A 27,580-nucleotide genomic window follows, 5' to 3' on the forward strand; every position below is an offset into this window, starting at 1 on the left:
TGACTTTGTTTAATCTTATAGCTCTCCCCATAGCCAGTGTCCCAGCTGCCCCCTATTTATACTCTTCTAAATAAGACTATTAAACAACTGAGCAAATTAACTATTGTACAGCCTCTTAAAAGGGCACTCTAACAAAAGTCAAAAACTTTAATGGAAACTTATCGAATTAAATTAAAATTATGTTCTCAGGGCAGGCAATACATGTCCCCTATTTATATGTGCTCAAAGTATTTAATTGAACAATGCCCTTCACCTGTGTACCCTAACAATATAATTAACATACTATTAACATCTTTGGACATCAACATTTCCCAACCTCTCACCATTTAAGAAATACTCTGCGTTTCTGTTTTCCCTACCAAACTTCATGGGCAGAATTTTGCGATCGGTGAGCTGGGGGCGAGGCCCGCTCGCCGACGCGTAAAATGACGCGGGATGACGTCGGGCAGAACCCCCGACGTCACCCCGCCCCATTTACATTTTCAGGAAGGTGGGGGCACAGCTAAATCAGCTGCGGGCCCGCCAACCTGTCAATGGCCACTTGAGGCCATCGACAGGATCAATTAACCAATTAAAGGACCTGCCCGTCTAACCTTAAAGTTGGCGGGTCGGCCGGGAGCCCCGGCGGCAAATAGAAAAAACATGAAACCTCATCCAGCGGCGGGATGAGGTTTCATGTAGGGTTTTAAAAATTGTAATAAAGTTGTTCTGTAAATTATGAATATGTCCCAACTCATGTGACATTGTCACATGAGGGGACATGTAAGGGAATTTTTTTTTCAATTAATTTTTAATATTTTTTAAAGTCCAGGCAATCTCCCTAAGGCTGCACTTAGCCTCAGGGAGATGTGCGCTCTTTTGTGCGCATGTGCAAAAGAGCGCACTGTCGATTTCAGGGATTCTCCCCTGCCCGCACAGGGAGCGCATAGCGCTTCCCAGTGGACGTCACACGTAAAATGGCAGTGTGGCCCGCTTCTCCAGCGGCAATTGGCTCCGCGCCCGCTGGAGATTGGGTCGGACTTGCCCGCCCAATAGGCAGAAAATTCTGCCCCACATTATATTCCATTTGCCACATTCTTGCACACTCACTTAGTTTGAACTCATCTACCATAACCCTTGCCCTTGTTGTAGTGAAATGAGCACCAGATTCACACAGCCCCTGTCCCTGGTATAACTCTAGAGAATCCCGACTGCACATTCTCCATGCCCTTGACATTCTTCCAATTGTAAGGTGCCAAAAACTGGACACAGTAGTTGAACTGTAGCCTAACCATGTATTTATCAAGAACTCTTTCATATAGAACCTGCATCATCTCTTTTATTACTTTGAAGTGGTTTTATCCAGGAAAATAAGTTGAAATTATTAAAACAAGCTGTGAATTTGCACAGGATTGAACACTAAGGACACACAATCAGAGAGTTAAATTATAGGATGGGTCTGCAGAGACCAGTACCTGGTGTGATTTGCAGTACACTTTGTCAGTCTAATATTGCATCTGATAGGTAGTAGTTACTGACAATACAGCACTCCTGCACTACTGCATTGGGAGCATCAGCCTGTATTTTATGTTCAAAACCCTGGCAGAAGGATTTGAACCCACGATCTTCATAGATCCAGAAATGAAAGTGGTACTCACTGAGCTAAGCTGCTCTCTACTGGTTGCAACGGGCCTTGAGAATAGATGACAAATAAAAATCGGGGAAATGAGGGCTTGATCCCCCTCACCTTGCTCCAAGACCCTGTGATCCTCCTGGAACGCGAGGGTTCTCCAGTGAGGAGAGTTTGAGTAGAATGGGCCTCCGCTCTCTATAGTTTAGAGATGATCTCATTGAGACATGTAAAATTCTTAGAGGGGCTGGGCTGGTTAGGTGCCGAGAGGCTGTTTTCCCTGGCTGGAGATTCTAGAGTTAGGGGTCATAATCTCAGGATAAAGGGTCAGCCATTTAAGACTGAGATGAGGAGACATTTCTTCTCTCAGAGGGCTATGAATCTTCTCGAATTCTCTACCCCAGAGAGCCCAGTTGTTGTATATTCAGGAATGAGGCTGATAGAATCAGTTTCGGATCCAAAGGGACTTTGGATAGGGGGATTGGGCAGGAGAGTGCAGTTGAGGTAAAAGATCAGCTACGATCTGATTGAATGGTGGAGGAGGCTTGGGGGACTGGATGGGGAGGGGAGGCTATTCTGTAAAAGACTCTGCTGCTGTAGCTGCCGCTGCTTGTAGCTACTCCTACCAGGAGATCTGCTGTCAGGCTATGCCACACTTGTCTGCATTGTGCCATCCTCACACAGCCACTGTAGCTCGTCTGCAACCACTCTGTGACATCCATTATCCAACTACCCCTAGATCGAACCCTCTGTCTGCTGACCTCCACTTTGTCCTCTAGCAGAGATCTCTGCAGCTTTTCAACTCCGAACAAATATCCATTTGACATCTTCTTTTCTGGATGTCGCTTTTTGGAGGTTGTTTTGCTCTTGCAATTTCAAGCCCCTCTCTATTTGTCTTACGGTCTGTCTATGGAATTTTCAGCATTCGTCTCGGCATCCACCTTTCAAAGGCCCTCTATCTCCTTCCACGGATCTTTATTTATTGTCCAGCTTTCTGAGGCAGACAGGAAAATGTTTACGTTTTCTGAACAGGAGGAAAGTGCAGAGTTAGGGGAGAGGGAGAGGAAATGGAACGAGGCAAGTTCCAGTTGGAGAGTCAGTGCAGACACGATGGGCCAAATGGCCTCCTTCTGTGCCATAACAATTCTGTGATTCTGTGAAGTGGACAGAATGTAGCATCTTACGAGTTTTTCCCTTGTTACAAGCTTGAGTTTTCTTGTTGTTTACACATCCTTCATCTTCACAAAATTACTTCTGGCTATCTTTGTCCCACTTCTAACTTCAGCACCTCATCTACCATCTTCTGTTATCATTTGTCCTTAATACATAAACATATCCACTTGTTCCAGTGTGACACCATCCACTTCAATCTTCATTCTAGTTTCGTCTGATGTATTCCTTCTGAGTTCCATTGTTTTTGTCTTTTTAGTTCATGCCCCATCCAAATTCTAAACTCTAAGTAGCTACCAAAATAAACACCACTCTCCTCAGACTGGTGCCCAAGGCAGTGTCTGTAAAGGTATTTATTCAAAGGTACAGGTCAGAGACACCCCTTGGTTAGATAACACAAGATAAGAGCTTGTTAAAGACAGCTTTGTGTGCTCAGCGATTTTTTAAGTAGCACCTGTCTGTCCCACACATTATAGGGTCTATTGTGACAGGTGCCTTTGTACATCTCAAGCTGCCACCAGTAAAACCAGGTTAACGACTGCTAGGAGGAACCGGATTGTACAACCGAAGAGAGAGAGCTGGCTCAGAGACACTCAAATCCACCCCGGGAGACCCAAGATCCTCTCACGTGAAGCACTCGTGACTGTTTACACCCCGACTTTCTTCGCACTGCCAGATTATCGCATGGGTCTGCAAGACTCCTGCCTGAGGTCCCCAACCGAATATATTCCCCGCCCGCTAACAAAATGCACCATAAACATATACAGCCGCTGGATCAGTTTAATTCATAATTGTGATTTGATTTGCTGCCTGAGGCTGAACCAGACTATACCAGCCATTGGTGTCCTATTTGACCTTGAGATGACCTACCAACCCTATGTGCTTGTCATTACCAAAGCCACCCACCTGCACCTCCGTAACATTGCCCTTCTATACCTCATCTGCTTCTCAAGCCCATACCCATGCTTACCTCTAAACTTGACTACTCCACTGCCTTCCTGACCCACTTCTTAACTCCCATGTTCTGGAAACTTCCACTCATCCAAAACTCATCCGTAGCCTAACTCACATGAAGTCCCATTCACCTATCACACCTGTGCTCACTGACCAACATTGGCTCCCAGTCCGACTATGGCTTGATTTTAATATTCTCCTCCTTATGTTCAAATCTTTCTCCCATGCCCTCAACCCTCCTTATCTCTGTAATATCCTGATAACAACAACGTGATATTTATATTGTGCCTTTAACATGGTAAAATGTCCATCCCTCTCCCTGGCAACCATCCGACGCTGAGCCAGTTTGGTTGAAACCTTGGTGTGTTATCTGACCCTGAGATGAGCTTCCAACTACACATCTGTGCCTTCACTAAGTCGACTCATTTCCTAGCATTACCCAACTCTGCCCCTGCCTCAGCTCATCTGCTGCTGAAACCCTCATCTGTGTCTTCGTTACCTCCAGTGGCAGCCTTCTGCCTCATAGGACGATGCTTTCCACCATGTTGGTCAACTCTGTGTTGCCTCTAGACTTGACTATTCCAATGCATTCTTGACTGGTCTCCCATCTTCCAACCTCATAAACTTGAGCTCGACCAAAGCCCTGCTGTCTTTATCCTTAAATTGCTGCTCACCCATCACCCCTGCGCTCAGTGATATACATTAGCTTCTGGCTGAACAAGGCCTCAATTTTAAGATTCTCATCTTTGTTTTCAATAGCCTCACCCGCTATCTCTCTAATCCTCTCTGGCTCTACAACCCACTGAAATGCTGCACTCCTACAATTCTGGCCTCTTGTGCATCCCCGATTTTAATCGTGTCACTATTGGTGGCTGCACCTTCAGAGGCCTAGGCCCTAGACTCTAGAATTCCCTCCCTAGATCTCTCCACCTCTCCTCTTTAAAGGTTTCTTTTTGACCAAGTTTTTGATCTCCTGTCCAAACAGCTCCTTTTGTATATTGGTGACAACTTTTGACAATGCTCCTATGAAGTGCCTTGAGATATTTACTACATTCAAAGATGACAAATAAATGCAAGTTATTGTTGTTCTTTACTGCAAAATTGGATTTTCGCCAGGAATGTGTTCCCATACACAGGATATGGGATGTCAGATTGACCCAATGGCTGATCATCCCTTCATTTTCTTTGGGCTTATTTTTGTTTTTAAATGTTGACCCATTTTACCTGCAGCTGTGTGTGTGTGATTGTATGTGTGTGTGTGATTGTATGTGTGTGTGATTGTGTGTGTGTGTGTGTGTGATTGCGTGTACAATTATATATGTGTATAGGTATTTTTGTGCATTTGTGTATGTGTTTCTGAGTGTATGGGGAGGGTGAATATCTGCAGTCCATGAGATGTAGGTGCACCCATAGTGCTGTTAGAAAAGGAGTTTCAAAATCCTGGAACTCCCTCCCTAACAGCACTGTGGGTGTACCTACACCACGTGGACTGCAGCGGTTCAAGAAGGCAGCTCACCACCACCTTCTCAAGGGCAATTAGGGATGGGCAATAAATGCTGGCCCAGCCAGTGATGCCCACATCCTGTGAATGAATAAAAAAAAACATTTGGAAACCACCAAACCGTGTGTGTTTGTGTGTTTGTGTGTATCTGTTTCTGTGTGTGCAGGGAGGGTGAATATCTGGTGGCATTTGGAAACCACCAAACTGTGTGTGCTTGTGTCTGTGGGTGTGTGTGTCTGTGTGTGTGTGTGTGTGTGTTTCTATGTGTCTGTGTTTATGTGTGTGTGTGCCTGTGCCTGTGTGTATCTGTTTCTTTGTGTGTGGGGAGGGTGAATATCTGGTGGCATTTGGAAAACCACCAAACTGTGTGTGTGTGTTTGTGTCTGTGCCTGTGTGTGGGTCTGTTTCTGTCTGTGTGTGTATCTGTGTGTGTGTGTCTGTTTCTGTCTGTGTGTGTGTGTCTGTCTGTGTGTGTTTGTCTGTTTCTGTCTGTCTGTGTGTGTGTCTGTGTGTGTGTGTGTGTTTCTGTCTGTGTGTGTATCTCTGTGTGTGTGTCTGTTTCTGTCTGTGTGTGTTTGTTTGTTTCTGTCTGTCTGTGTGTGTGTCTGTGTGTGTGTGTGTGTCTGTTTCTGTCTGTGTGTGTATCTGTGTGTGTGTGTCTGTTTCTGTCTGTGTGTGTGTGTCTATGTGTGTGTGTGTGTCTGTTTCTGTCTGTCTGTGTGTGTGTCTGTGTGTGTGTGTCTGTTTCTGTCTGTGTGTGTATCTCTGTGTGTGTGTCTGTTTCTGTCTGTGTGTGTGTTTGTCTGTTTCTGTCTGTCTGTGTGTGTGTCTGTGTGTGTGTGTGTGTGTGTGTGTCTGTTTCTGTCTGTGTGTGTGTGTCTGTTTCTGTCTCTGTGGGGAGGGTGAATATCTGGTGGCATTTGGAAAACTACCAAACTGCGTGGCCAGGATTTTACGTTGGTTGGGTGGGCTCAGCGGGAGTGGGCGGGGGCGTTCGCTGAGCCCACTGCTGCCCGTGATTGGCTCGGCACCGCGATTTCATGCTCGCGGGCCAATTAAGGCCCACCCAGCGTGGATCACGAGCAGTAGCACTGAACGCTACCTGTGCGGGTTGGGGGAGGAGGGGGGGTCAGGTCCAATGCTCTTTCGCACAAAAGTGCGTTTCAATTTCCCTGAGGCATGGAGCTGAGGCAGGGAGATTGAAGCGCTTTTTAAATAAAAGATTAAAATCATTAAACATTTCATGAAACATGTCCCCTCATGTGACTGTGTCACCTGAGATAGGACATGTTTTTATTTTCAAAATAAAGTTCTTATATAATCCCTTATATAATTTCTTATATAATCAGCATTAGCTTTGGGAAAATTCATCCCGCTCGTGGATGAGGTTTCCTAAAAAAACGTAAAGGCCGCGTGGCCTTTTCACCTGCCCGCTGACCATTAGGTTGGACATGCAGCGTAAATTTGGCGTTAATTAATATGTTAATGGCCTTGTTAGGCCTTTCAATTGTCGGCGGGCGTGCAGCTGACTCTGGTGCGCATCTGCCAAATGAAGTATCGCGAGACAGCACGATGATGTCGGGACGCACGCCCGACATCATCGCGCGTCATTTTACGTTCCAGCGTGTGGGGCCCACCCCTGCACACGGCAAATGTAAAATTCTGCCCTGTGTGTGTGTGTGTGTGTGTCTGTGTGTGTGACTCCCTCTGTGTCTCTCTTTCTCTCTGGTTTCTCTCTCTCTTTCTGTTTCCCATTCTGTCTGTCTAGGTGTATGTGTCTCTCTCTGCTTCTGTTTGCCATATCTCTATTGTTAGAAATTAACGACATGCCCAGTATATATATATAACCATATAGTAATATAAATGGAATGGGTAGAGGATTAGGTTAGTGCTGTCAGTTTTGTTTTATTGAAAAGTGCTTAAGTTTCCTTTTCCAGACAGCACTAGTAGAATGGTTATTCTTAGCTGATGAAAGCTAGCCTAGAAAAGGAAGCAGAGTTGTGTAAATGCATAAACGAATAGATAACCAAGGCACATTAGGTGTTTCAGTTAACCGTATCTAATTCAGAATCTTGCTGAAATGTGAGTTAATTTGTATGCGGAAGTCAAATGGAAGTTACTTTAGTGAATTCCCCCCCATGGTTCAATAGTCTGATCAGGAGTTAGAGCAGTTAGTCCAGAGCTGGCTTTACAAACAGCTCTGAACATGAACTGATAACAGGCAAATATGGACAATGAGGCCCCTGACTGAAAGTAGGCTTGAAGGCCCTGGATGGCATTCAAAGGATTTATGAATTTGATCATGGAAATTAGCGCAGAAAGAGATAAGGAAAGCAATCCTGCGCTTGCTGTAAGAACATGGCTGGTTAAGAACAGAAATCATGAGTAAAGGATGTAGAGATCCATTAAGTGGAAGGTAACATAAGGGTGGGCTCATCTTCATGGTTTAAACAAAGAACTTAACATGCCATTGGGCACTTGTAGTAAAGGGGAGCTTTCACAGGACTGTTAAGTCAGATCCATCCCTGTGGAAGTTTATAAAGAAAAGGGGTTTGGAAAATTCCATTACAGTAGGTGGTGGACAGGAACTCCCAAAGGTGAATCCATGCTGACCTCAGTCTGACACTTTTGGATTATTCCTGAAGACTTCAAGAAGAAGCTAGAAAGACTGGCATTTATATAGCACTTTTCATGGCCATTGGATATCTCAAAGTGCTTCCCAATGATGTACTTGTTGAAGTGTAGTCACTGCTGTAACGTAGGAAACACAATTTGTGCACAGCAAGCTCCCAGGAACTACAATGTGATAATGACCAGATAATCTGTTTTTTGTGATGTTGATTGAGGGATAGATATTGGCCTGGACGCCAAGGAGAACTTCCCTGCTCCTCTCCAAAATAGTGTCACAATCCATGTGGGAGGGGAGCACGGCCTCAGTTTAACGTTTCACCTGGAAGGCAGCACCTCCAACTCCCTCAGCGCTGCACCCGGAGTGTCTGCTTTGATTTTTGTGCTCAGGTCCTGGAGTGGAACTTGAACCCCAAACTTTGTGACTTACCCACTGAGCCACAGCTGACACGCAAAGAACTAAGAAGCAAAAAGAAAAGAGCTGTTTACATATGCCAGCTGTCCAGCCATTTTTGCTGTATAACTAAGTGTGTTATATCCTGTCTGATACTTTGATTAACCTCAACATATTCACCATATTGGTTGCAGTCAGTCCTGATTGATTGATAACAACAATTCTGCTTAATTGAAAAATAATGCTATGTCCCTTTCTGTGTCTCTGTCTTGTTTCTCTATCTCTGTGTCCCTGCCTGTGTATGTATGTGTCTTTGTCCCTCTCTGTGTATGTATGTCTCTCTCTCTCAGTCTTTATCTTCCTCTCCATTTGTCTGTCTCTCTGTGTGCCTCTGTGTTTCTGCCTGTGTCTCTATATCTCCTGTGCATGTGTACATGTGTTCTTTCTCTCCCTCCCTCTTTGTGTCTGTGTCTCCCTCACTGTATCTCCATCTTTCTCTGTGTGTTTGTGTGTGTGTCTCTTCCTTTCTGTGTCTGTGTGTTTGTTTCGGTGTGTGTATCTTTGTTTCTCTCTCTTCATCTCTCCCTGACTCTGTGTCTTTCTCTGCCTGTGTGTCTCTCACTCTCTCCCCGTGTTTGTGTGTGTGTCCCTCTCTGTTGCTGTATGTGTGTTTCTGTGGGTCTTTCCGTCAGTCCCTGTTTCCCTCTCAGTGTGTCTCTGTCAGAGAGAATTGGGTATGCTCATGCAAGGAACTCAGAATGTTAGCATGCAGGTACAGCAAGCATGTAATGTAATAAATAATGTAAGAGTAATGGAATAAAGAAGATCTTGCTAAAATTGTACAGGGTTTTGGTGAAATCACACCTGGAGTAGTGTGTGCACTTTTGATCTCTATATTTAAGGAAAGGTATACTTGTTTCGGAGGCATTGAAGACAGCAAAAGTACATTAGATTGGTCCCTGGGATGAGGGGGTTGTCCTATGATGAGGGGCTGAGTAAATTGGGTTTATATTCTCTGGAGTTTTAGAAGAATGAGAGACGATCTCATTGAAACATATGAGATTCTGAAGGGGCTTGACCGGGTAGAGACTGAGAGGAGGTTTCCCCTGACTGGGGAATCGAGAGCACGGGGGCACAGACTCAAGAGGTTGATTAATTAGGACTGAGACGAGGAGAAATTTCTTCACTCAAAGGGTTGTAAATCTTTGGGATTCTCTACCTCAGAAGCTGTGGATACTCTATCGTTGAATACATTTAAGGCTGGAATAGAGAGTTTTGGTATCTCAGGGAATCAAGGGATATGGGAAATGGGCAAGGAAATGGAGTTAAAGCCCAAGATCAGCCATGATTGTATTGAATGGCGGAGCAGGCTCAACGAGCCAATGGTCTACTCCTGCTCCTATTGTGTTCTATCTGTCTCTGTGTTTCTCTTTGTGTGTGTCTCTCTCCATGTCTGTCTGTGCGTGGCCCTTTCTGGGTCTCTGTCCTTGTGTGTCTCTCTTCCTCTGTGTCTTTCTTTATGTGTGTGTCTCTTTCCCTCTCTCTGTTTCTGTCTCCCTCTCTTCATCTATATCTGTCTCTGTGTCTCTCTCTTTCTCCTTTATTTCTCTGTCTCTCCCTGTGTGTCTCTCTACCTCTGTGTGTGTATGTGTCTCTGAGTGTGTGTGTGTGTCTGTGCGTCTCTCTTTGTGTATCTGTCTCCCCCTGTGCTTCTCTCCCTGTTTCTGTATGTCACTTTGTGTCTCTGTCTCCCTTTTCTTCCGTGTGTGTCTGCATCTCTCTGTCTGACTTTTCTCCTGCATTTTTCTCTGTCTGTCTTCCTGTGTCTCCCTTTGAGTCTCTGCCTGAGTGAGTGTGTGTCTTGTCTCACTCACTCTTGATGTGTGTGTGTGTCTCTCTCTCTCTCCCCCTCTCTATGTCTGTGTGCCTGCCCCTCTATCTCTCCCGCCCCTGCAGCATTTACATACAAAACACAGCCCCCATCGTCAGTGTTAACGTCAGACTTTGCTTTTGGATTGGAATCCCCGCTGTGCTTTTCACTCACTCCTGAATAAATAAGACAGCGCTCAGTTTGCACAAGTACAGAAGTGGTGGGTGGGGGGGTGGGGTGGGGAAACACTGACTCCTTTAACTCTGGGCTGTGCCAGATGCAGGAAAGATTCCTGGAATGGGAGTAGAGGAATTTTCAATCTGCTGATGCAAAAAAAGAGAACCTCCAAATATTGTCAAAGGTTTTCGATTCTGAACTGGAGGAAAACAACCTGAAATTTTTTTTGGACGCAATAACAAGTCTTGAAGATTTATTCTGGGGAGGGGTATTTTTGTTTTTTTTTCTTTTCGTTACCATGTCTCACTTGCCCAGTTTGACTGTGGAAGAGTCTGAAGGGAGAAGGCAGCCCAGATACCTGAACAAGGCGGTGTGTAAGAGCTTGTTTGGAACGGTGGATCACGATGAGCTGAGGAGGGACCTGAAGAAACAGCTCAAGGACATCAAGAAGTCTCACTGCCAGAGGTGGAACTTCGATTTCGAGAACCACAACCCCCTGGCTGGCAATTACATCTGGGAAGCTTTCGACACCCGGGACCTGCCCAGCTTTTACCGGAATCCCTCTCCATCCCTGCCCATCACCGACACTAGGTGCGACCCCGAGACCCCCAGGAGGCTGGAGGGCAACGGGAAGGCGAAGACCCACAGTGCAAACAACAGGGAAAAGGGAGCCAAAGCCTCCAGGAACCGACAGCGGGAAATCCCAGCCCCCATAACAGGTAGATTGTGAAATCAAAGAGAGAGAGAAAAACAAATGCAGCGGTTCAGCATGAGTAATGTTTGTTGACAATAGTTTCTAAACAGCCCCAGTCTGTAAAATTCTTTGGAATTGTAGAGTGTTGGTCAGTGTCTAAAAGTGTTTAAAAACAAAAAGCTACTGCGGATGCTGGAAATCCACAACAAAAACAGAATAAAAGTGTTTCCCCATTTGTAATCTTGTTGGGTTGGGTGGGTGGGTGGGGAAAAAAAGTTTTGTTCTTAAAAAAAAAGTTTGCTAAGTTTTGTAAAGAGGTTTTTTTTTCTTTTGGCCCAGTGAATTTACAGTTTGTCTCAAAAATGTTTCCTTTTTTTTTAACCCACAATGAAGTTTGGGGGGGAAAAAAAACTTTTTTTTTTCTTCTGCCCCGGAGAATTTTTGTAGTCTGTTCGAAAATGTTTTGCTAGGAGAGTCTGCGGCTTGTAAGAAATAAGAGTTTTGTTTTGAACAGTGAGTTGGAAGTTGTGGGCTGTGACTCCCTCACTGTGCTCACACTCAACGCTAGCTCTCAAATGTTTGTTTTGCTCTTATTTTTTTAAAGTTCCGGGCTCTTTAAAACTTTAAAACACATAAAAATATGTGTGTGTGTGTGTACAGATTTGCCCTAACCATCCTCTCCCTTTCTGCTCTTTTCTACCCCAGATTTCTTCCCAAAGCGCAAGAGGATGGTCAGTTCCAAGCAGTTGATTCCCAGGATGAGGACGCCAAGGAAGAGGATTCGGTAAAATATACAGGGATGAGCTGGGAAGTGAAAGGAGAGAGAGAGAGAGAAGAGGTGAGTCTGAAATTTAAATAAACTGGAATTGTAGAGCATTGGGGAGTGCTGAGCCCGGATCAATGTGTGATCAGATTACACGGGCCATTGCTCGTATTTAAGTAACTTCAGACGAAATTCATCCCTTTTCAAACTCAACGTGATACCCCTTTCTGAAACGTAACATTTCCCCAGGGGAAAACCTGCTTTGATCTGACTTTATTCGCTTAAATAAACAGGTTTGCAAAGTTCAATTATCTCCATCAGTAACAATTTTGCGGCAAAGATTTTATGGATAAGAGCAACTCAAGTGAATTGCTTCTTTCAGTCTTCTCTTGGTTGAAACTGAATTGTCCCCTTTTTTTTGTTTAAGTGTCAGTTTCTGGGTGTTTGGAGTATGTTGTAACATGTTTCTCCCTATGCAGCTAAATCTTAATTCTGGCTGTTTGGTGGGTTGTCCCCTTTATGTCTCCTGCCCACCCCACAATTCATCAAATTATCACCCCTCACTCCCTCTCCCTGGAACTTGCTACCCAGAGTTGTGGAAAATGGCAGGAATAATCAGCCTGTTTCCCTCCAGAAAGAGGTGGGAGCGAGGGGGAAGGGACTGCGAGTGAGAGGGAGGGGGGGGGAGGGATTTTTATGGAATTCAGCCAGTTTGGGTGGTGAAGGGAGCAGTGGAGTGCGGTGTGGAATCTTCAGTTTCAGGTTACTGAGTTGCCCAGACTCTTAAGGGCTTGTTTTCTCCATGATTTTAAATTGAGCATAACTTTCTCATTAATCCCAAGACCAGTACACCGATGTGTGCACACATGCTTTGTGGTTGACACTTTAACACTGTGGATGTTGGCATAGTGGTAATGTCATTGGACTAGTAATCCAGGTAGCCCAGGATAATGCTCTGGGGGCATGGGTTCAAATCCCACTAGGGTAGATAAATAATATTAGTCTCAGTAATGACCATGAAACTACCTTGATTGTCAAAAAGACCCATTTGGCTCACTAATGTCCTGGTCTGGTCTACATGTGACTTCCAGTACACAGCTATGTGCTTGACTCTTAACTGTCCTCTGAAATATCCAGTTCAAGGGCAATTAAGGTTGGGTAACAAATGTTTGCTTGTGACACCCACATCCCATGAATGAATAAAGATTTGGGAGGAATTTTGCAGGTGGGGTGGGGTGGGGTGGGGTGGGGCGGGGTGGAGTCTGGAAAATGCAGTGAGCTGTTCAAAAGTCTATTGACTTTGTGGGACCAGAAAATCCTGGCAGTGAGAGGGGCTGCAAAATTCTGCCCAGTATTTCCTATTGGCTTTAGTCTGCCTGTTTTAAAATGGCTTCACTCGAAACAGTGTTTGGCAATTATATTATTCTGGAAACTTGTCTTGGTTAAATTGCCCAAAGTGTGTCTCACCTGAGAGCTGTTCTTAATTCGAGAGGTTTCAGTGAGGACTCCCAGGTATCTGGGAGCTGACCTCTTGTGCTTTGGTCAATCCGCCAATACTTCTGTTCCTGGGATGAGGGAGGGTGGATAATCACCCTCAATCGGAATCAGCTGGCGTTCCTGCTCCTGGTTACTATCCAATGACCTCTCCACCAACCCTAGCCTCCCGCCTCCCACCAAAATGTGTGTTTGCACCACTTGTGCTGAGGGGATGGGAACGAGCATAGAATTGTTCCACCTTTCGCCAATATATTTTAAACGTGGGATGTGATTCACCCTCACCACCACCTGCAACCCCCCTCCACCTCCACTCCACAGCTTCATGTCCTGCACTTGATCCTTGATTTAACCCCTTGACACATCCCAGCTCTCTGTACAGGTGTAGACATGGGACTGATGAGAACACAAAAGTGGCGATGTTCTGCCCCCCCTGGTTGAATAGTGTGCCAATAGTCAACTCTCCAAGCTTAGGCACGCACGCCTGCTGGAATGAAGTACGGGTGAGGGGAGTGTAAGGTGGGATCTGCACCCCAGCAAGGAGGGGAGGTACATTTACAAACACAATTTAAAATAAAGAACATCTTTTCATGACATTGCTGTTCTCCTGTTATCTAGAGTTTAGCTCTATTACTTTCTCATGATAAAACAGCTTCTTAAATTCAAAACACAAATTCGCTTTCTGTCACAAGTATTAGTGAAAACGATTTAATTTTCCTGGGGGTGGCATATATATATATAAATGTCCCTCAATGGTTTCTGCCCAAATCATCGCTTGTTCCCCTCTCACTCATTGGTGAGGCAGTTATGAATGCAACTTGTCAGTGATCTGCTGCTCTCTGATCTGGTAGGGGTGTTGGGGTGGCTGAATGGTCAGTCATATTAAAATGTGGTAGCAAGGCTGCCTGTAAACCTCCAGAGCTACCTTGATTGAGTGATGACTCCTCCCAGGGTCCAGAACTTTGGGCCCTGCAACTTGCACTCAAACTGCAACTTGAAAATTGTGATGGGAATTTTTCTTTTAGATCTGTCATGGCCGCTGATGCTACCCAAGGGATGGCACGTATGACAGCTGTGTGAATATTTGTTCTAGTCCCAGCATTGTAATTATACCTTGTCCCTCTGAAGGTGGGCTGTGCTCAGAGAAAGTTGTGTAACATCAGAGTGAATTACATCAGGGTGAATTACATCAGGGTGAATTACATCAGAGTGAATTACATCAGAGTGAATTACATCAGGGTGAATTACATCAGGGTGAATTACATCAGGGTGAATTACATCAGGGTGAATTACATCAGGGTGAATTACTAGTGGTTACAGAGTCGGGGTGGCGATGGGATCAGTTTTGGATGATGATTTAAGAGCTTCAGCTTGCATTTAGTGACAAAATATCCCAAGGCGTTTCACAACAACGTAATCCAGCCACAAATTTGACACCAGTGAAAGAAATATCAGGACAGGTGACTGAAAACTCTGGTCAAAGAGCTAAATTTTAAGCAGTGTCTTAAAGGAGGTGAAGACGGGGTGGGGGGATGGGGAAGGTTTAGGGAGGGAATTCCAGAGCTTAGGGCCTAGAAGGTTGCAGGTATTGTTACTGATAGTGGGGTGAAGCAAATTAGGGATGAGCTGGAGGTCATGACTGGAGGAGCAAAGATAGGTCAGAAGGTTGTAGGGCTGGAGGAGGTTACGGAGGTGATTTGAGGTTTGAAAATGAGAATGAGCATTCCACAAGAAGTGTTAGCACAATGTCAGTGTTGGCTCATATGATTTCGTCATTGGTGTGTTGCTCACTAGACACTAGGACAACCAACATTCAGGCTTGGAAATAATGTTGTTCCATTTGCCTCTTTCAGATACTTTTCGCATTGGGTATTTCAATAAACTCGTGGCCTTGAGACACCTTCTACCGAGATGAAAGTTAATCAGATCCTGAACATGATAAAGCCTGAATGGAGTCTCCAAGAGCAAAGGACAGTTTCAAACCGCATGCATTGGGAATCGATAAGGCTTCTGGATTGTGGAAACCGGAACCACTGTCATTCCATCTGGATCTTCCATGGATGCAGAACCTTTCAGGACACACTCTGCACACTCGAAAGCACAGGGCACAGAAAAATCCCTCACTGTATTCACACTGAACACTCTCAGGGTCATGAACAGCTGAATCTGTTGCCTTTGCACGATTGGGAATTAGAAAGCTAGCTCGCTATCTCATCATGAGTCAGGAATATCTATACTCCAAGGTGGCTGGTGTGGGGCAGAGGGGGGAGTGGACAAATACTGCAGCGCGGCCTGCACCTTGCACAGTTAACACTGAGGCAGTGCCACTCTGCATCTAACCTGGTGCTGTACTTGACCCGAGAATCCTGAGCTGCAGTTCTCCTGCAGGTAGTGTTTGCAGAGTTTCTGTGCAATATGTGTCGGCAGATCAACTTGAGTGTGAGCGGCATAGAGCTGGAATGCTGTGGGTGGGAACGTCTGCACAAACTGCATTCCACCCCTCTGTCTGTATCCTAGCGTTAGAGAGGTTCTATGTCACAGTAAACAAAAAAGCTCACTTGGCACTGGCAGTACCACTGAGACATGGAGCTTTGCAATGGACTGGAGTTATACTGCAGCCACGATGAGCTTCAAGTGGCACAAGTCAGCCTGCTGGGAGGTGGGGTTGGGTGGTGGGGTGTGTCCAGTAGTCCTTGCTTTCAGTCCACTCAGATATCTGACAAAATTGGTTAAACAAATTGGTTCTCCAATGTTCGTACAAAGCTACATCTCATCAGCCCTTGAGCCTTCGATATGGACACTGGAGGTCTGATGTGGGCACTGCCTGTCACTGACGTCCACCACCTTGGTGAGGAGATACACCAATGGAATATAGCTCTGAGGTCCAGCACCAGGACAGTCCAAAAAGGCCCCAGCACTGGCTCAGCAGGTCCTAAAATCAGGCGGAGTATTTCTGGGACTGTGACAATGTGAAAAAACTCCTTAAGGTTCCACATGACCCATGGGAACAAGGGAAAACAGATCTTGTAAACTGCATGTGTCCAAAAATAATTAACCCTATGACATACAAACTGACATCAGGAATCAGGAGCAGGAGTAGGCCACTAGACCCCTTGAGCCTGCTTCACCATTCAATAAGATCATGGCTGATCTGATTATAATCTCAACTCTACATTCCCGCTCACTCCTGATAACCTTTCACCCCCTTGCTTATCAAAAATCTATCTACCTCTGCCTTAAAAATATTCAAAGACTCTGCTTTCACTATCTTTTGAGGAAGAGAGTTCCAAAGATTCACGACCCTTTGAGAGAAAATATTTCTCCTCATCTCTGTCTTAAATGGGTGAGCCTTTATTTTTAAACAGTGACCACTGGTTCTAGATTCTCCCACAAGAGGAAACATCCTCTCCACATCCACTCTATCAAGACCCCTCAGGATCTTGTATGTTTCAATCAAGCCACCTTTTCCTATTCTAACCTCCAACAGATACAAGCCTAGCCTGTCCAACCTTTCCTCATAAGACAACCTGCTCATCCCTCTGGACCACCAGAATTCAGCAAAAGTCAAACCCAGCAATAGGGATCTTTGTACAAACTTCTGTAAAATAGGAAAAAAAAGACTTTATAAGTTATATTATTGTGTGTAAAGTTGCATACATTTCATTTAAAAATTATTGTAACTGATGTTGCAGAATGTTTAAAGAAGTTGTGTATAATTTAGATTCTTTTCTGTTTGCATGTGAATTCTTAGGATAATGGAACAATGACCCTGTGCAAAATCATTTTAGCAGTTACCATCTTGATGGGATTGTAATTAAATAAAACAAATTCATTTTTTAAACTTGGTGCAAGTTGTCAGTGGCTGCTTCCTTCATTTTGTAAAACTTTCCTCTCCTTCCCAATTTACCAGCAAGAAAGAGGTGTAGACATTGGAGAGTGCGCAGAAAAGATTCACAAGAATGGTTCGAGGGATGAGGGATTTAAGTTACACGGATAGATTGGAGAAGCTGGGGCTGTTCTCCTATGTGTTCTCCAATGGTTGAGGAGATTTGATAGAGGAGTTCAAAATCATTCAAATCTCAAGGACGGAAGGATGGAGAACCAGAGGACACCAGTTTAAGGTGAATGGCTAAAGGATCAATAGTGGCATGAGGAAAAACCTTTTTACTCAGGCAGCACGAGGGTAGGATTTGAAATCCGCGGCCTGAGAAGGGGAGTCTGATTCAAATGTAGCTTTCAAAAGGGACTTGGTTAATTATCTGGAGAGAAAGCATTTGATGGGGAAAAGATGAGGGATAGGTGAATTGCTCTTTTATTCTTTCTTGGGATGTGGGCTTCGCTGGACCAGCATTTATTGCCCATCCCTAATTTCCCTTGAGGTGGTGGTGAGCTGCCTTCTTGAACCGCTGCAGTTTATATGGTGTAGGTACACACACAGTGCTGTTAGGGAGGGAGCTCCAGGATTTTGACCCAGCGACAGTGAAGGAACGGCGTTATATTTCCAAGTCAGGATGGTGAGTGGCTTGGAGGGGAACTTCCAGGTGGTGGTGTTCCCAAGTGTCTGCTGCCCTTGTCCTTCCAGATGGTAGCGGTCATGGGTTTGGAAGGTGCTGCCTCAGAAGCCTTGGTGAGTTTCTGCAGCGCATCTTATAGATGGCAGACACTGCTGCCATTGTGCATTGGTGGAGGGAGTGAATGTTTGTGGATGGGGTGCCAATCAAGTGAGCTGCTTTGTCCTGGATGGTGCTGAGCTTCTTGAGTGTTGGAGCTGCACTCATCCAGGCAAGTGGACAGTATTCCATCACACTCCTGACTTGTGCCTGTAGATGGCGGGCAGGGTTTGGGGAGTCAGGAGGTGAGTTACTTGCTGCAGGATTCCTAGACTCTGACCTGCTCCTCTAGTCATATTTATATGGCTAGTCCAGTTCAGCTTCTGGTCAATGGTAACCCCCCAGGATGTTGATAGTAGGGGTACAGCGATGATAATGTCATTGGATGTCAAGGGGCGATGGTTAGATTCTCTCTTGTTGGAGATGGTCATTGCCTGGCACTTGTGTGGCACGAATGTTACTTGCCACTTGTCAGTCCAAGCCTATATTTTGCCCATGTGCATTTGCACATGGACTGCTTCAGTATCTGAGAAGTCATGAATGGTGCTGAACATTGTTCAATCATCAGCGAACATCCCCACTTATAGTCTCAAAGACTCATAGATGTTTACAGCACGGAAGGAGGCCATTCAGCCCATCGTGGCTGCGCCGGTCAACAAAGATCTGACTACACTAATCCCATTTTCTGGCGCTTGGCCCATAGCCCTGGAGGCTATGGCAATACAAGTGAATATTTCAATACTTCTTAAACAATATGAGAGTTTCTGACTCAACAACATTTCAGGCACTGAGTTCAAAACTCCCACCACCCTCTAGGTGAAAAAAATTCTCCTCAACTCCCCTCTTAGCCTTCTACCTCTTAGCTTAAATCTATGACCCCTGGTTATTGACCCCTCTACTAATGGAAAAAGTGCCTTCCTGTCCACCCCATCTATGTCCCTCATAATCTTATACACCTCTATCAGGTCCCCTCTCAACCCTTGCTGCTCCAAGGAAAACAACCCCAGTCTATCCAATCTTTCCTCATAGCTCAGACCCTCCAGCCCAGGCAGCATCCTGGTAACTCTCCGCTGCATCCTCTCCAGTGCAATCACATCCTTCCTATAATGTGGTGACCAGAACTGCACACAGTACTCCAGTTGTGGCCTAACCAGCGTTTTATACAGTTCCAGCATAACCTCCCTGCTCTTATATTCTACGCCTCAGCTAATAAAGGCAAATATCCCATATGCCTTCTTAACCACCTTATCTACCTGCCCTGCTACCTTCAGGGATCTGTGGATATGCACACCAAGGTCCCTCTGATCTTCAGCACTTTCCAGGGTCCTACCATTCAACCTGTAATCCCTCGCCTTGTTAGCCCTCCCCAAGTGCACTACCTCACATTTTTCTGGATTGAATTCCATTTGGCATTGCTCTGCCCACCTGACCAGCCCTCCTGCAGTTTACGGCTATCCTCCTCACTATTTACCACCCTACCAATTTTCATGTCATCCACAAACGTCTTGTTCATACCCCCCTACATTTAAGTCCAAATCATTTATGTACACCACAAACAGCAAGGGCCCAGCACCGAGCCCTGCGGAACCCCACTGGAAACAGACTTCCAGTCACAGAAACATCCCTCTACCATCACCCTCTGCTTCCTGCCTCTCAGCCAATTTTGGACCCAATGTGCCACTTTGCCTTGGATCCCATGGGCTCATACTTTCTTGACCAGCTTAATGAGGGACCTTATCAAAAACCTTGCTAAGGTCCATGTAGAGCACATCAAATGCATTACCCTCATCAACATTCCTGGTTACCTCCTCAAAGAATTCAATCAAATTTGTCAAACACAACTTTCCCTTAACAAATCCACACTATCTTTGATTAATCCGTGTCTCTCCAAGTGCAGATATATTCTGTCCCTCAGAATTCTTTCTAGTAACTTCCCCACTGCCCAAGTTAGACTGACTGGCCTCTAATTTCCTGGTCTACCCCTTCCTCCCTTTTTTTAATAATGGGACAATGTTAGCAGTCCTCCAGTCCTCTGGCACCTCACCTGTGGCCAGAGAGGATTTGAAAATTACTGCCAGGGCCCCTGATATCTCTTCCTTTGCCTCCCTCAACAGCCTGGGATATATCTCATCCGGGCCTGCAGATTTATCCACTTTTAAGGCCGCTAAACCCGCCAGTACCTACTCTTCTGACCTTATGATGAAAGGAAGATCATTGATGAAGCAGCTGAAGATGGTTGGGCCAAGGACACTACCCTGAGGAACTCTTTCAGAGAAATGACACAAACACAATGGGCTGAATGGCCTCCCTCTGTGCTGTAACTGTTCTATGATGGTATGCCTAGCGGCAACCCTGGCCCAAGTGTTCTTCCTTAATAGTGTAAGCTGAAACTGTGCAGCTGCTTAGTCATGTGGTATTCGCCACTGGGCACAATCTTGTCCTCCAACCCCAGCCTAATCAAAACACAGGCTTACCAGCCTCTTGTCACAGGATAGCAATTGGGAAATCAAAATTCTCCCAGGAATTTTTGTTTTACAAACCGTCGCCCAGTAGTGCAGAGCCACGCTTTCGAAGCTTTACATCGACAATGTGTTTCGTGTGGAAGCCGATGAAAATGCGCGTGAGAACAGGGCCTAGAGGGGAACTCATGGCAACACCAGCTATTTGGGCATGCGTGATGTAATTAAAGCTGAATTCAACTGCGCGAGTTGCTAAGTTCATAAATTTAATGAATACGGATTTGTTAGCGGCACGTCTAGATCGCCATGCTATAGTGACACAGCGCAAATGTCTACGGCTTCCTTGAGCACCTTAGTGAATAGGTGTGCAATGTGGATTGAGCACATGGACACGGTATCACCATTGATGTGCAGGTCACGTTTAGCCTTCGAGAAAGTGAAGGAATCCTTCACCGCGTATGAGGGGAGCTCATTCAGAATTGGTTGTAGCGACTCACTCAACCATTTGGCCAATTCCTGTTGTGCAGAACCAATCATAGATAAGATAGAGTGTAACGGGACGTCACTTCTGTGTGACTTGGGCAGCCTGTCCACATGTGGAAACAGTGAACCATGAGGACCTATCCTGTCATATACACCACAAGGCAGCTTGTTACTCTTCCACAAGTCTTATCAAACATTTTTGTAATTTGCATTCAAGCAGGGTTGTGAGATCATGCTTGGTGGCAGGTCCAATGGAAACAGATTTGGATCCCTCTTTAACAATGGTGTGCAATTTGTCAATACAGTCCTGCTTGTTAAGGATGACTTTGTCTGACGTGCAAATATGAATGTCTGGGTTGGTCTCATCACAATATCATGGCAATCTAGATGCATTGCCATTCTCTGAATCTGTATTTATTGAACTTAGCAACTTGCGCAGTTGAATCCAGCTTTAATGACACTATGTAGGCCCAAGTAGATGGTGTTTCCATAAGTACCCCTCTAGAGACAGCTCTCGCTAACATTTTCAGTGGTTTCCTAACCTCCTGCCCCTTGCATATTTCCGATACGTAGGTGACACTTTGCTATATTTGAATCTGCAGCTGCATGTAAGAATTTCCTTACACAACTTAATGCGCTCCTTCCTGCGCTCAAATTCACCTTTGAAATGCAGCAGTCTAATGAACTCCCTTTCCTTGACATGCTATTTGAGAAATCTGCCAATGGATTCTCTATTTTTTTTTCAACAGTAAATCATACACTTTAATCTCCATTATTATACAACTGGTAATCAAGGGGACAGAGGCAGCGGATACATTATCTGCAGCGCTTGAAATTTCAGCAGAAAGAATGATTGTTTAGCATCTGATTCCCATTCCAATCGCCATAAAGGTTCCAAACGTGCCTTCACTCTGCATCATGGTTTTCCCAACACCACCCAGCCGCTCTCGGCCTCTCAGCCCCAAAACTGAAAAACTGCCAACAAGTGCACCAGCTGCCATGCCAACTGCACAGCCCATCATGAAGCCCGTTTTAATTCTGTCAAAGCAGCTGGGCTGGGACTGCCCGTACGGTCTCACCGATGCACGTTAGGAGTCTCAGCGCCTCAGGCCACCTCCTTACTGTCTACTTACTTACTGCCTGTTTTGGGATTCCTGCAGCTCCGCGCAGTTTCGTAAATAAGGCCCAAGCCATTTCCTCACTGTGCAAGCTTGCTGCCGAAATAGGGCACATCAAAGCCATCCTGTGGAATAATAGCAACCCCGATCAGATCATTGCTCTCTATGTATCGCGCATACTCACAAACGGGCTTAAGGCCGCCATTTTTGTACCTGTGAATTCCCCAGTCTACCTCAAATTACCCTGGAAGGGTGAAGTATCTCAAAAAAATGGAGCGACGGGTGAAGCCAGCCGTTTCAGGCTGCTACTAAGCGGCGGCAACATGAGTGGTGTTTCCCGCTAACAGAATGCTGACGTCCAGCCCAAACGATGTTCTGCCTGCCACACAGATGAATAACGTGGTATGTGAATTTCAGTGCTGGTGCGACACCAGCTTTATATCCCAATGGCTGATGGCTCGTATCAAACAGTTGAGTATTGTTTAATCCACGCTTGCAAAACTCAGGATATAGTGTCTAATATTAGATGCAATTCCGCGATTGAACAGCACTTGCTAAACAATCACAAGTGCGCCAAGGATTACACCAACAGCCAATTTGAGATTATCAGCTGGGCTCACTTACATTTGCTATAAACTACATATATTCATACGCAGGGAACTGTCCTCTGCAGGCAAAAGGACTATGTCCAGAAGTTGCACCTTTTTTGAATAAACAAAACTTGGGGGGAAATAACTTCCTGGTGCATTCACCATGGTAACAAGTCAACCAATCAGAGCTGACTTGCCAACCAATCAGCATCCCTTTCCTCTTGCAGTATAAATTGTTGTTCCCTTTGAAATTTGGCATTCTTGCACCTGTCCTGATGAGTGCAAGGTGAAAAGCTTTGACAACATGTCTCTTTTTTCAACAAGACTCAATCTTTGTTTTCAACTTACTCATCCAATCTTTCCTCAGCTCAGGGGTTCAACACCAAGTACACCGCAATGGTTGATATTAAGTTAATGGCATCCACTAAGGATCGAACCTGGGGCTCTTCTTGTCCTGCATGGCTTAATACCACATTGGGTGGTATGTTTAATTTTATTTTTAATCTTTCATGTGATGTGGGCATCACCTGCAAGGCTAGCATTTGTTGCCTATCCAAAATTGCTCTTGAGAGAAGTTGAGAGTCTGACTGAGGTGTGCTTTGCTTAATATTGAGCCCAGCTCAGGGCAGATTAAGAAGTGAACCCAATCCTGGGATGGCAGGATTGTCCTATGGGGAGAGATTGAGGAGACAGGGTCTGTATTCTCTAGAGTTTAGAAGAATGAGAGGCGAGAATGAGGGGGTGGCCTTATTGAGGCATACAAAATTCTTACAGGACTCGACAGGGTAGACATAAGAAGGATGTTTCCCCTGGCTGGGAGTCTAGAACCAGGGGACACAATCTCAGAATAGGAGGTAGGCCATTTAGGAAGAGGAATTTCTTCACTCAGAGGGTGGTGAATCTTTGGAATTCTCTACCCCAGAGAGCTGTGGTGCTCAGTCATTGAGCATGTTCAAGATTGAGACCAATAGATTTTCAGTTATTAAAGATATCAAGGGATATGGGGATAGTGTGGGAAAATGGCATTGAGGTAGATCAGCCATGATCTAATTGAATGGCGGAGTAGGCTCGAGGGGCTGAATGGCCACTCCTGCTCACATTTTCCTATGTTCCTAAAACCTTCCCAATCTATACAGCTTCACCATACACAAGTCAGTCACCAATGGGTCTTTCGTCCTTGGGAGACCAGGGCCTGCGAGGTTCCCCCAATTGGTTCACAGATTTGCTGTAACTAAAGGTCATAGAGGAAAATGTCTGCTTAATCCACCTCGGGTCGTATGGGTTGAGTGGTGAATGACAGAAGATATCATGAGAACTCCACACTCTGCTTCGAAAAGTGGGATGAGATCATTCAATGGAGGGAAAAACAGCTTGATTTAACATCCCACCCAAAGGGTAGTACCTCCAGCAATGTAACACTCCCCTCAGTATGGCATCGCAGTGTCAGCCCCATACTATGATTCTGAAATGTGGCTGCGGTCATGAGTAAAATTGGCCCATTCTGGTAGGATGACACTATTACTGTGCTACATCTGGTGTCAGTGCTCCTATTCACAATCCACAACCAATGGTGTGTGTGCTTGAGTTGAATAAGGACAGGGCTGGACACAACTAAGTAAGGAAGGTTTGCATTTATATAGTGCCTTCCCTGTCCTCAGGATGTCCCAAAGCACTTTATTTTCAATGTTTCACTGTTAGAAGGTAAGAAATGCTGCAGACAATTTGTACAGCAAAGGAGTAACAATGTAAATGACCTGATCATCTGTTTTAGTTGCCTGAGGGATGAATGTTGACCAGGACAAATTTTGCTGCTTTTCTTCAAATAGTATCATGCGTTCTTTTATATCCAGCTTAGAGAGCAGACAGGACCTTGTTTCAATAGTCCAGCACACCCTCAGTACAGCACTGGAGTGTCAGCCTTGACTTTCAAGCTCAAGTCTCTGGAGTGGGACTGCGAAACCACAACTTTATGACTCAGAGGTGAGAGTGCTACCAACTGAGCCACAGCTGAAACACAGATAGAATTAAGCAAAGCTTTATTTTTCTTTCATGATTCTCGCTATATTATTCGTTATGCCTGGCAAGGCCAGCATTTATTGCCCATCCTTAATTGCCCTTGGTGGTGAGCTGCCTTCTTAAATGTCTGCAGTCCCTATGGTGTGGGTACACCCACAGTGCCGTTAGGAGGGAGTTACAGGGTTTTGCCCCAGTGATGTTGAATGAACAGTGATATACTTCCAAGTCAGGGTGAAGTGGAGGGGTACTTGAGGTGGTGGTGTTCCCATGCATCTGCTGTTCTTGCCCTTCTAGGTGGTAGAGGATGCGAATGCGAGTTTGGAAGGTGCTGCCGAAGGAGCCTTGGTGAGTTGCTGCAGTGCATCTTGTAGATGGTACACACACTGCTGCCGCCGTGCATCGGTGATGGAGGAGGAAAATATTTAAGTTGATGGAATGTTTTGGATGGTGTCGAGCTTCTTGAGCGTTGTGGGAGCTGCACTCATCCAGGCAAGCGGAGAATATTCCATCACACTCCTGACTCGTGCCTTGTAGATGATGGACAGGCTTTGGGGAGCCAGGAGGTGAGTCACTTGCTACATCTGACCTGCTATTGTCACCACAGTATTTATACAGCTGGTCCCATTCAGCTTCAACCCCCAGGATGTCGATGGTGGGGTATTCAGCGATGGTAATGTCACCTTGTCGGAGATGGTCATTGCCTAGTGTTTGTGTGGTGTGTATGTTACTGGCCACTTATCAGCCCAAGCCTGAATGATATCCAGGTTTGCATGCAGACAGGGGCTGCTTCAGTTTCTGAAGAGCTGTGAGTGATACTGAACACTGTACAATAGGTAGTGAACTTCCTCACTTCTGACCTAATGATGGAGGGAAAGTCATTGATGAAGTTATTGTGGTTGAGCACAAATATGAACAATAATGATTCATCTTGTTGCTCTGTGTGGGAGCTTGCTGTGCACAAAATGGCTGCCTCCTTTGCCTACGTAAGAGTATTCACTCCACTCCAAGGCCCACTCTGCCTGTGTTGCACTTTGAGATGCCTGAAATATGTGATTGGGTTTTGTGAAAAGCCAGCCTTAAAGATTCACAGCCGGTTTTTGAAATTTAAGGGTCTCTGAAGGCTTTTGAGTGTTCACTCCGAACTGGGATTCGCGGTAACCCTGGCAACGGGTGCATGGTTGGGGCTGAGGGCTTTGACGGCTATACAACTTTGAAAAAAGCCAAGTGAGGTGATGGCTGCTCTCTTGCTCCCCCACTTCCCCCACCCCGGGAAGCCAGGGCAGATGGGTAAAGTCTTTCATTATCAACTGTTGCTGGCTTGTCATCTCCTGAATGGCATAGAAAACTTTTAGGCTGAGAAAGGAATCACTCAAGTGTGCCTCAATCTATACAGCTAATTTAGAAAGCAAACGCACAGATGGCTTAGAGTCAGGTCTGATTGAACTACTCCAGCTCCATGCCTGAAAGAGCGGGGCACCCAATTTATAATACCTTAATGCCTCTTGTGTTGTCGGGAATTAGTCTGCTTGCAAGCATGAAATACTTGTTGACAAACATTCAATACGTGAGGTCACTGCAGGGCTCAAAAAGCAAGCTGCTGCTTTTTGGGGTTTTGTCCCTTTACACGTCTATGAATCTTCTTGCGCCTAAGCTCTCTTCCCATGCCATTCATCCCTCCTGCATCCACCAGACCAATGGCTCAGTAGCGCGCACACACACACACACACACGCACGCATGCACTATTTGAGCCCGAAGACTGTGCGTTCCAAATCCCACTCCTGAGACTGCAGCACAAAAAATAGGTGCAATGCTGAGAGAGTGCTGCACTGTTGGAGGTGCCACCTTTTAGATGAAATGTTAAGCCCACCTGCCCTTTTGGGTGGATGTATATTAACATCGGTTCTTAGGAACATAGGAGTAGGAGTAGGCCCAGGTAACCCTTGACTCCCTTGCCTAACAAAAACCTGTTTAACTCAGCCTTGAATAAATTCAGTGACCCAGCCTCCACTACTCTCTGGGGAAGACAAGTTCACACACACCAACCTCCCTTCTAGGGGCATAGGATGTGAGCATCACTGGCAAGGCCGGCATTTATTGCCCAGCCCTAATTGCCCTTGAGAAGCTGGAGGTGAGCTGTCTACCACTCGCTAGGACCCAGTTCGGAGGGCGGTTAAAAGTCAAGCCCACTGGTATGCCTCTGGAGTCACATGTAGGCCAGACCGGGTAAGGATTTCCTCTCCTGAAAGGCATTAGTGAACCAGGTGGGCTTTTACAACTCTCTGGTAGTTTCATGATCATTACTAATGAGACGCGTATTTTATTCCAGCTTTATTAATTGGATTTAAATACCCACAGCTGCCATGGTGGGATTTGAACCCATGTCTCCAAAACTCCAGTCCAAGCCTCTTAATTACTACCCCAGTAACATTATCACTATGCTAAATCCCCTTCATATTAAGCTATGCCTAGCTCAATGTCCCCAAGACTGAAACCCTCATCCAAGCTTTTACCATCTCTTGATTTATTTCACCAACATCATCGTTGGCACCCTCCAATGTTCTATAAACGTTCATCCAAAATACAGATTACCCCCTTTGCAGTACACTAATTCCTGATCGCCCTCCACCTGTTCCTCCTCTCCTCCCCCGCCCCCCCTGTCATCATCCTTCTCACTTACTCTGGCTACTCATGGCCTTCCATCATCTTTCTCCACATACCCACTCCCCTTGTGACTCCGCCCAGCCTTATGTTCCTTCCTGCACTCTTTCTGTTTCCCACCTCTGCCTCTACCCGCCCATCCTTCACCCCCTCCACTGGCAACAAAACCTCAGGCCCCCCTCGGCCCCTCTAAGACTGCTTCAACAACAAAAACTTGCATTTATAAAGCACCTTTATCGTAGCAGAACTTCCCAAGGCCCTTTGCGGGAACGTAACCAAACAACATTGACACTGAGACGCAGAAGGAGATATTAGGGCAGTTGATGAGGTAAAGTTTAAAGCAGCGTCTACAAGGAGGAGAGAGGTGGTGAGGCGGGGAAATTTAGGGAGG

The 27,580-nt window shown here is 45.6% G+C and overlaps 2 protein-coding genes and 1 pseudogene across 3 annotated transcripts in view; 1 reads left to right on the plus strand and 2 right to left on the minus strand.

Annotated features, from left to right (window-relative positions):
• The window catches only part of LOC144669307 (carnitine O-palmitoyltransferase 1, liver isoform-like), a 534,090-nt gene that overhangs the window by 101,535 nt on the left and 404,975 nt on the right, over positions 1-27,580 (minus strand). The gene's annotated exons all lie outside the window — the stretch shown is intronic.
• LOC144669300 (cyclin-dependent kinase inhibitor 1-like) lies at positions 10,502-17,100 on the plus strand. 2 transcript variants are annotated; one of them, XM_078531653.1, is made up of 3 exons: positions 10,502-11,022; positions 11,703-11,839; positions 15,108-17,100. In XM_078531653.1, exons 1-2 carry the CDS (start codon positions 10,602-10,604, stop codon positions 11,783-11,785), a joined length of 504 nt encoding a protein of 167 aa, XP_078387779.1. In that variant the 5' UTR covers positions 10,502-10,601; the 3' UTR covers positions 11,786-11,839; positions 15,108-17,100. The 2 variants fall into 2 exon arrangements, with proteins under 2 accessions (XP_078387779.1, XP_078387780.1); XM_078531654.1 differs by having other exon boundaries at positions 11,703-11,835.
• LOC144669503 (reactive oxygen species modulator 1 pseudogene) lies at positions 21,664-21,882 on the minus strand (annotated as a pseudogene).

Source organism: Cetorhinus maximus, chromosome 29, assembly GCF_964194155.1.
Source record: "Cetorhinus maximus chromosome 29, sCetMax3.hap1.1, whole genome shotgun sequence".
NCBI classification, from domain to species: Eukaryota; Metazoa; Chordata; class Chondrichthyes; order Lamniformes; family Cetorhinidae; genus Cetorhinus; species Cetorhinus maximus.

Bases quoted from the DNA above. Each gene is read 5' to 3' on its own strand.
- LOC144669300 (XM_078531653.1), top strand. From the start codon at position 10,602: ATGTCTCACTTGCCCAGTTTGACTGTGGAAGAGTCTGAAGGGAGAAGG. The intron at 11,023-11,702 runs GTAGATTGTGAA...TTTCTACCCCAG, and splicing joins AATCCCAGCCCCCATAACAG to ATTTCTTCCCAAAGCGCAAG.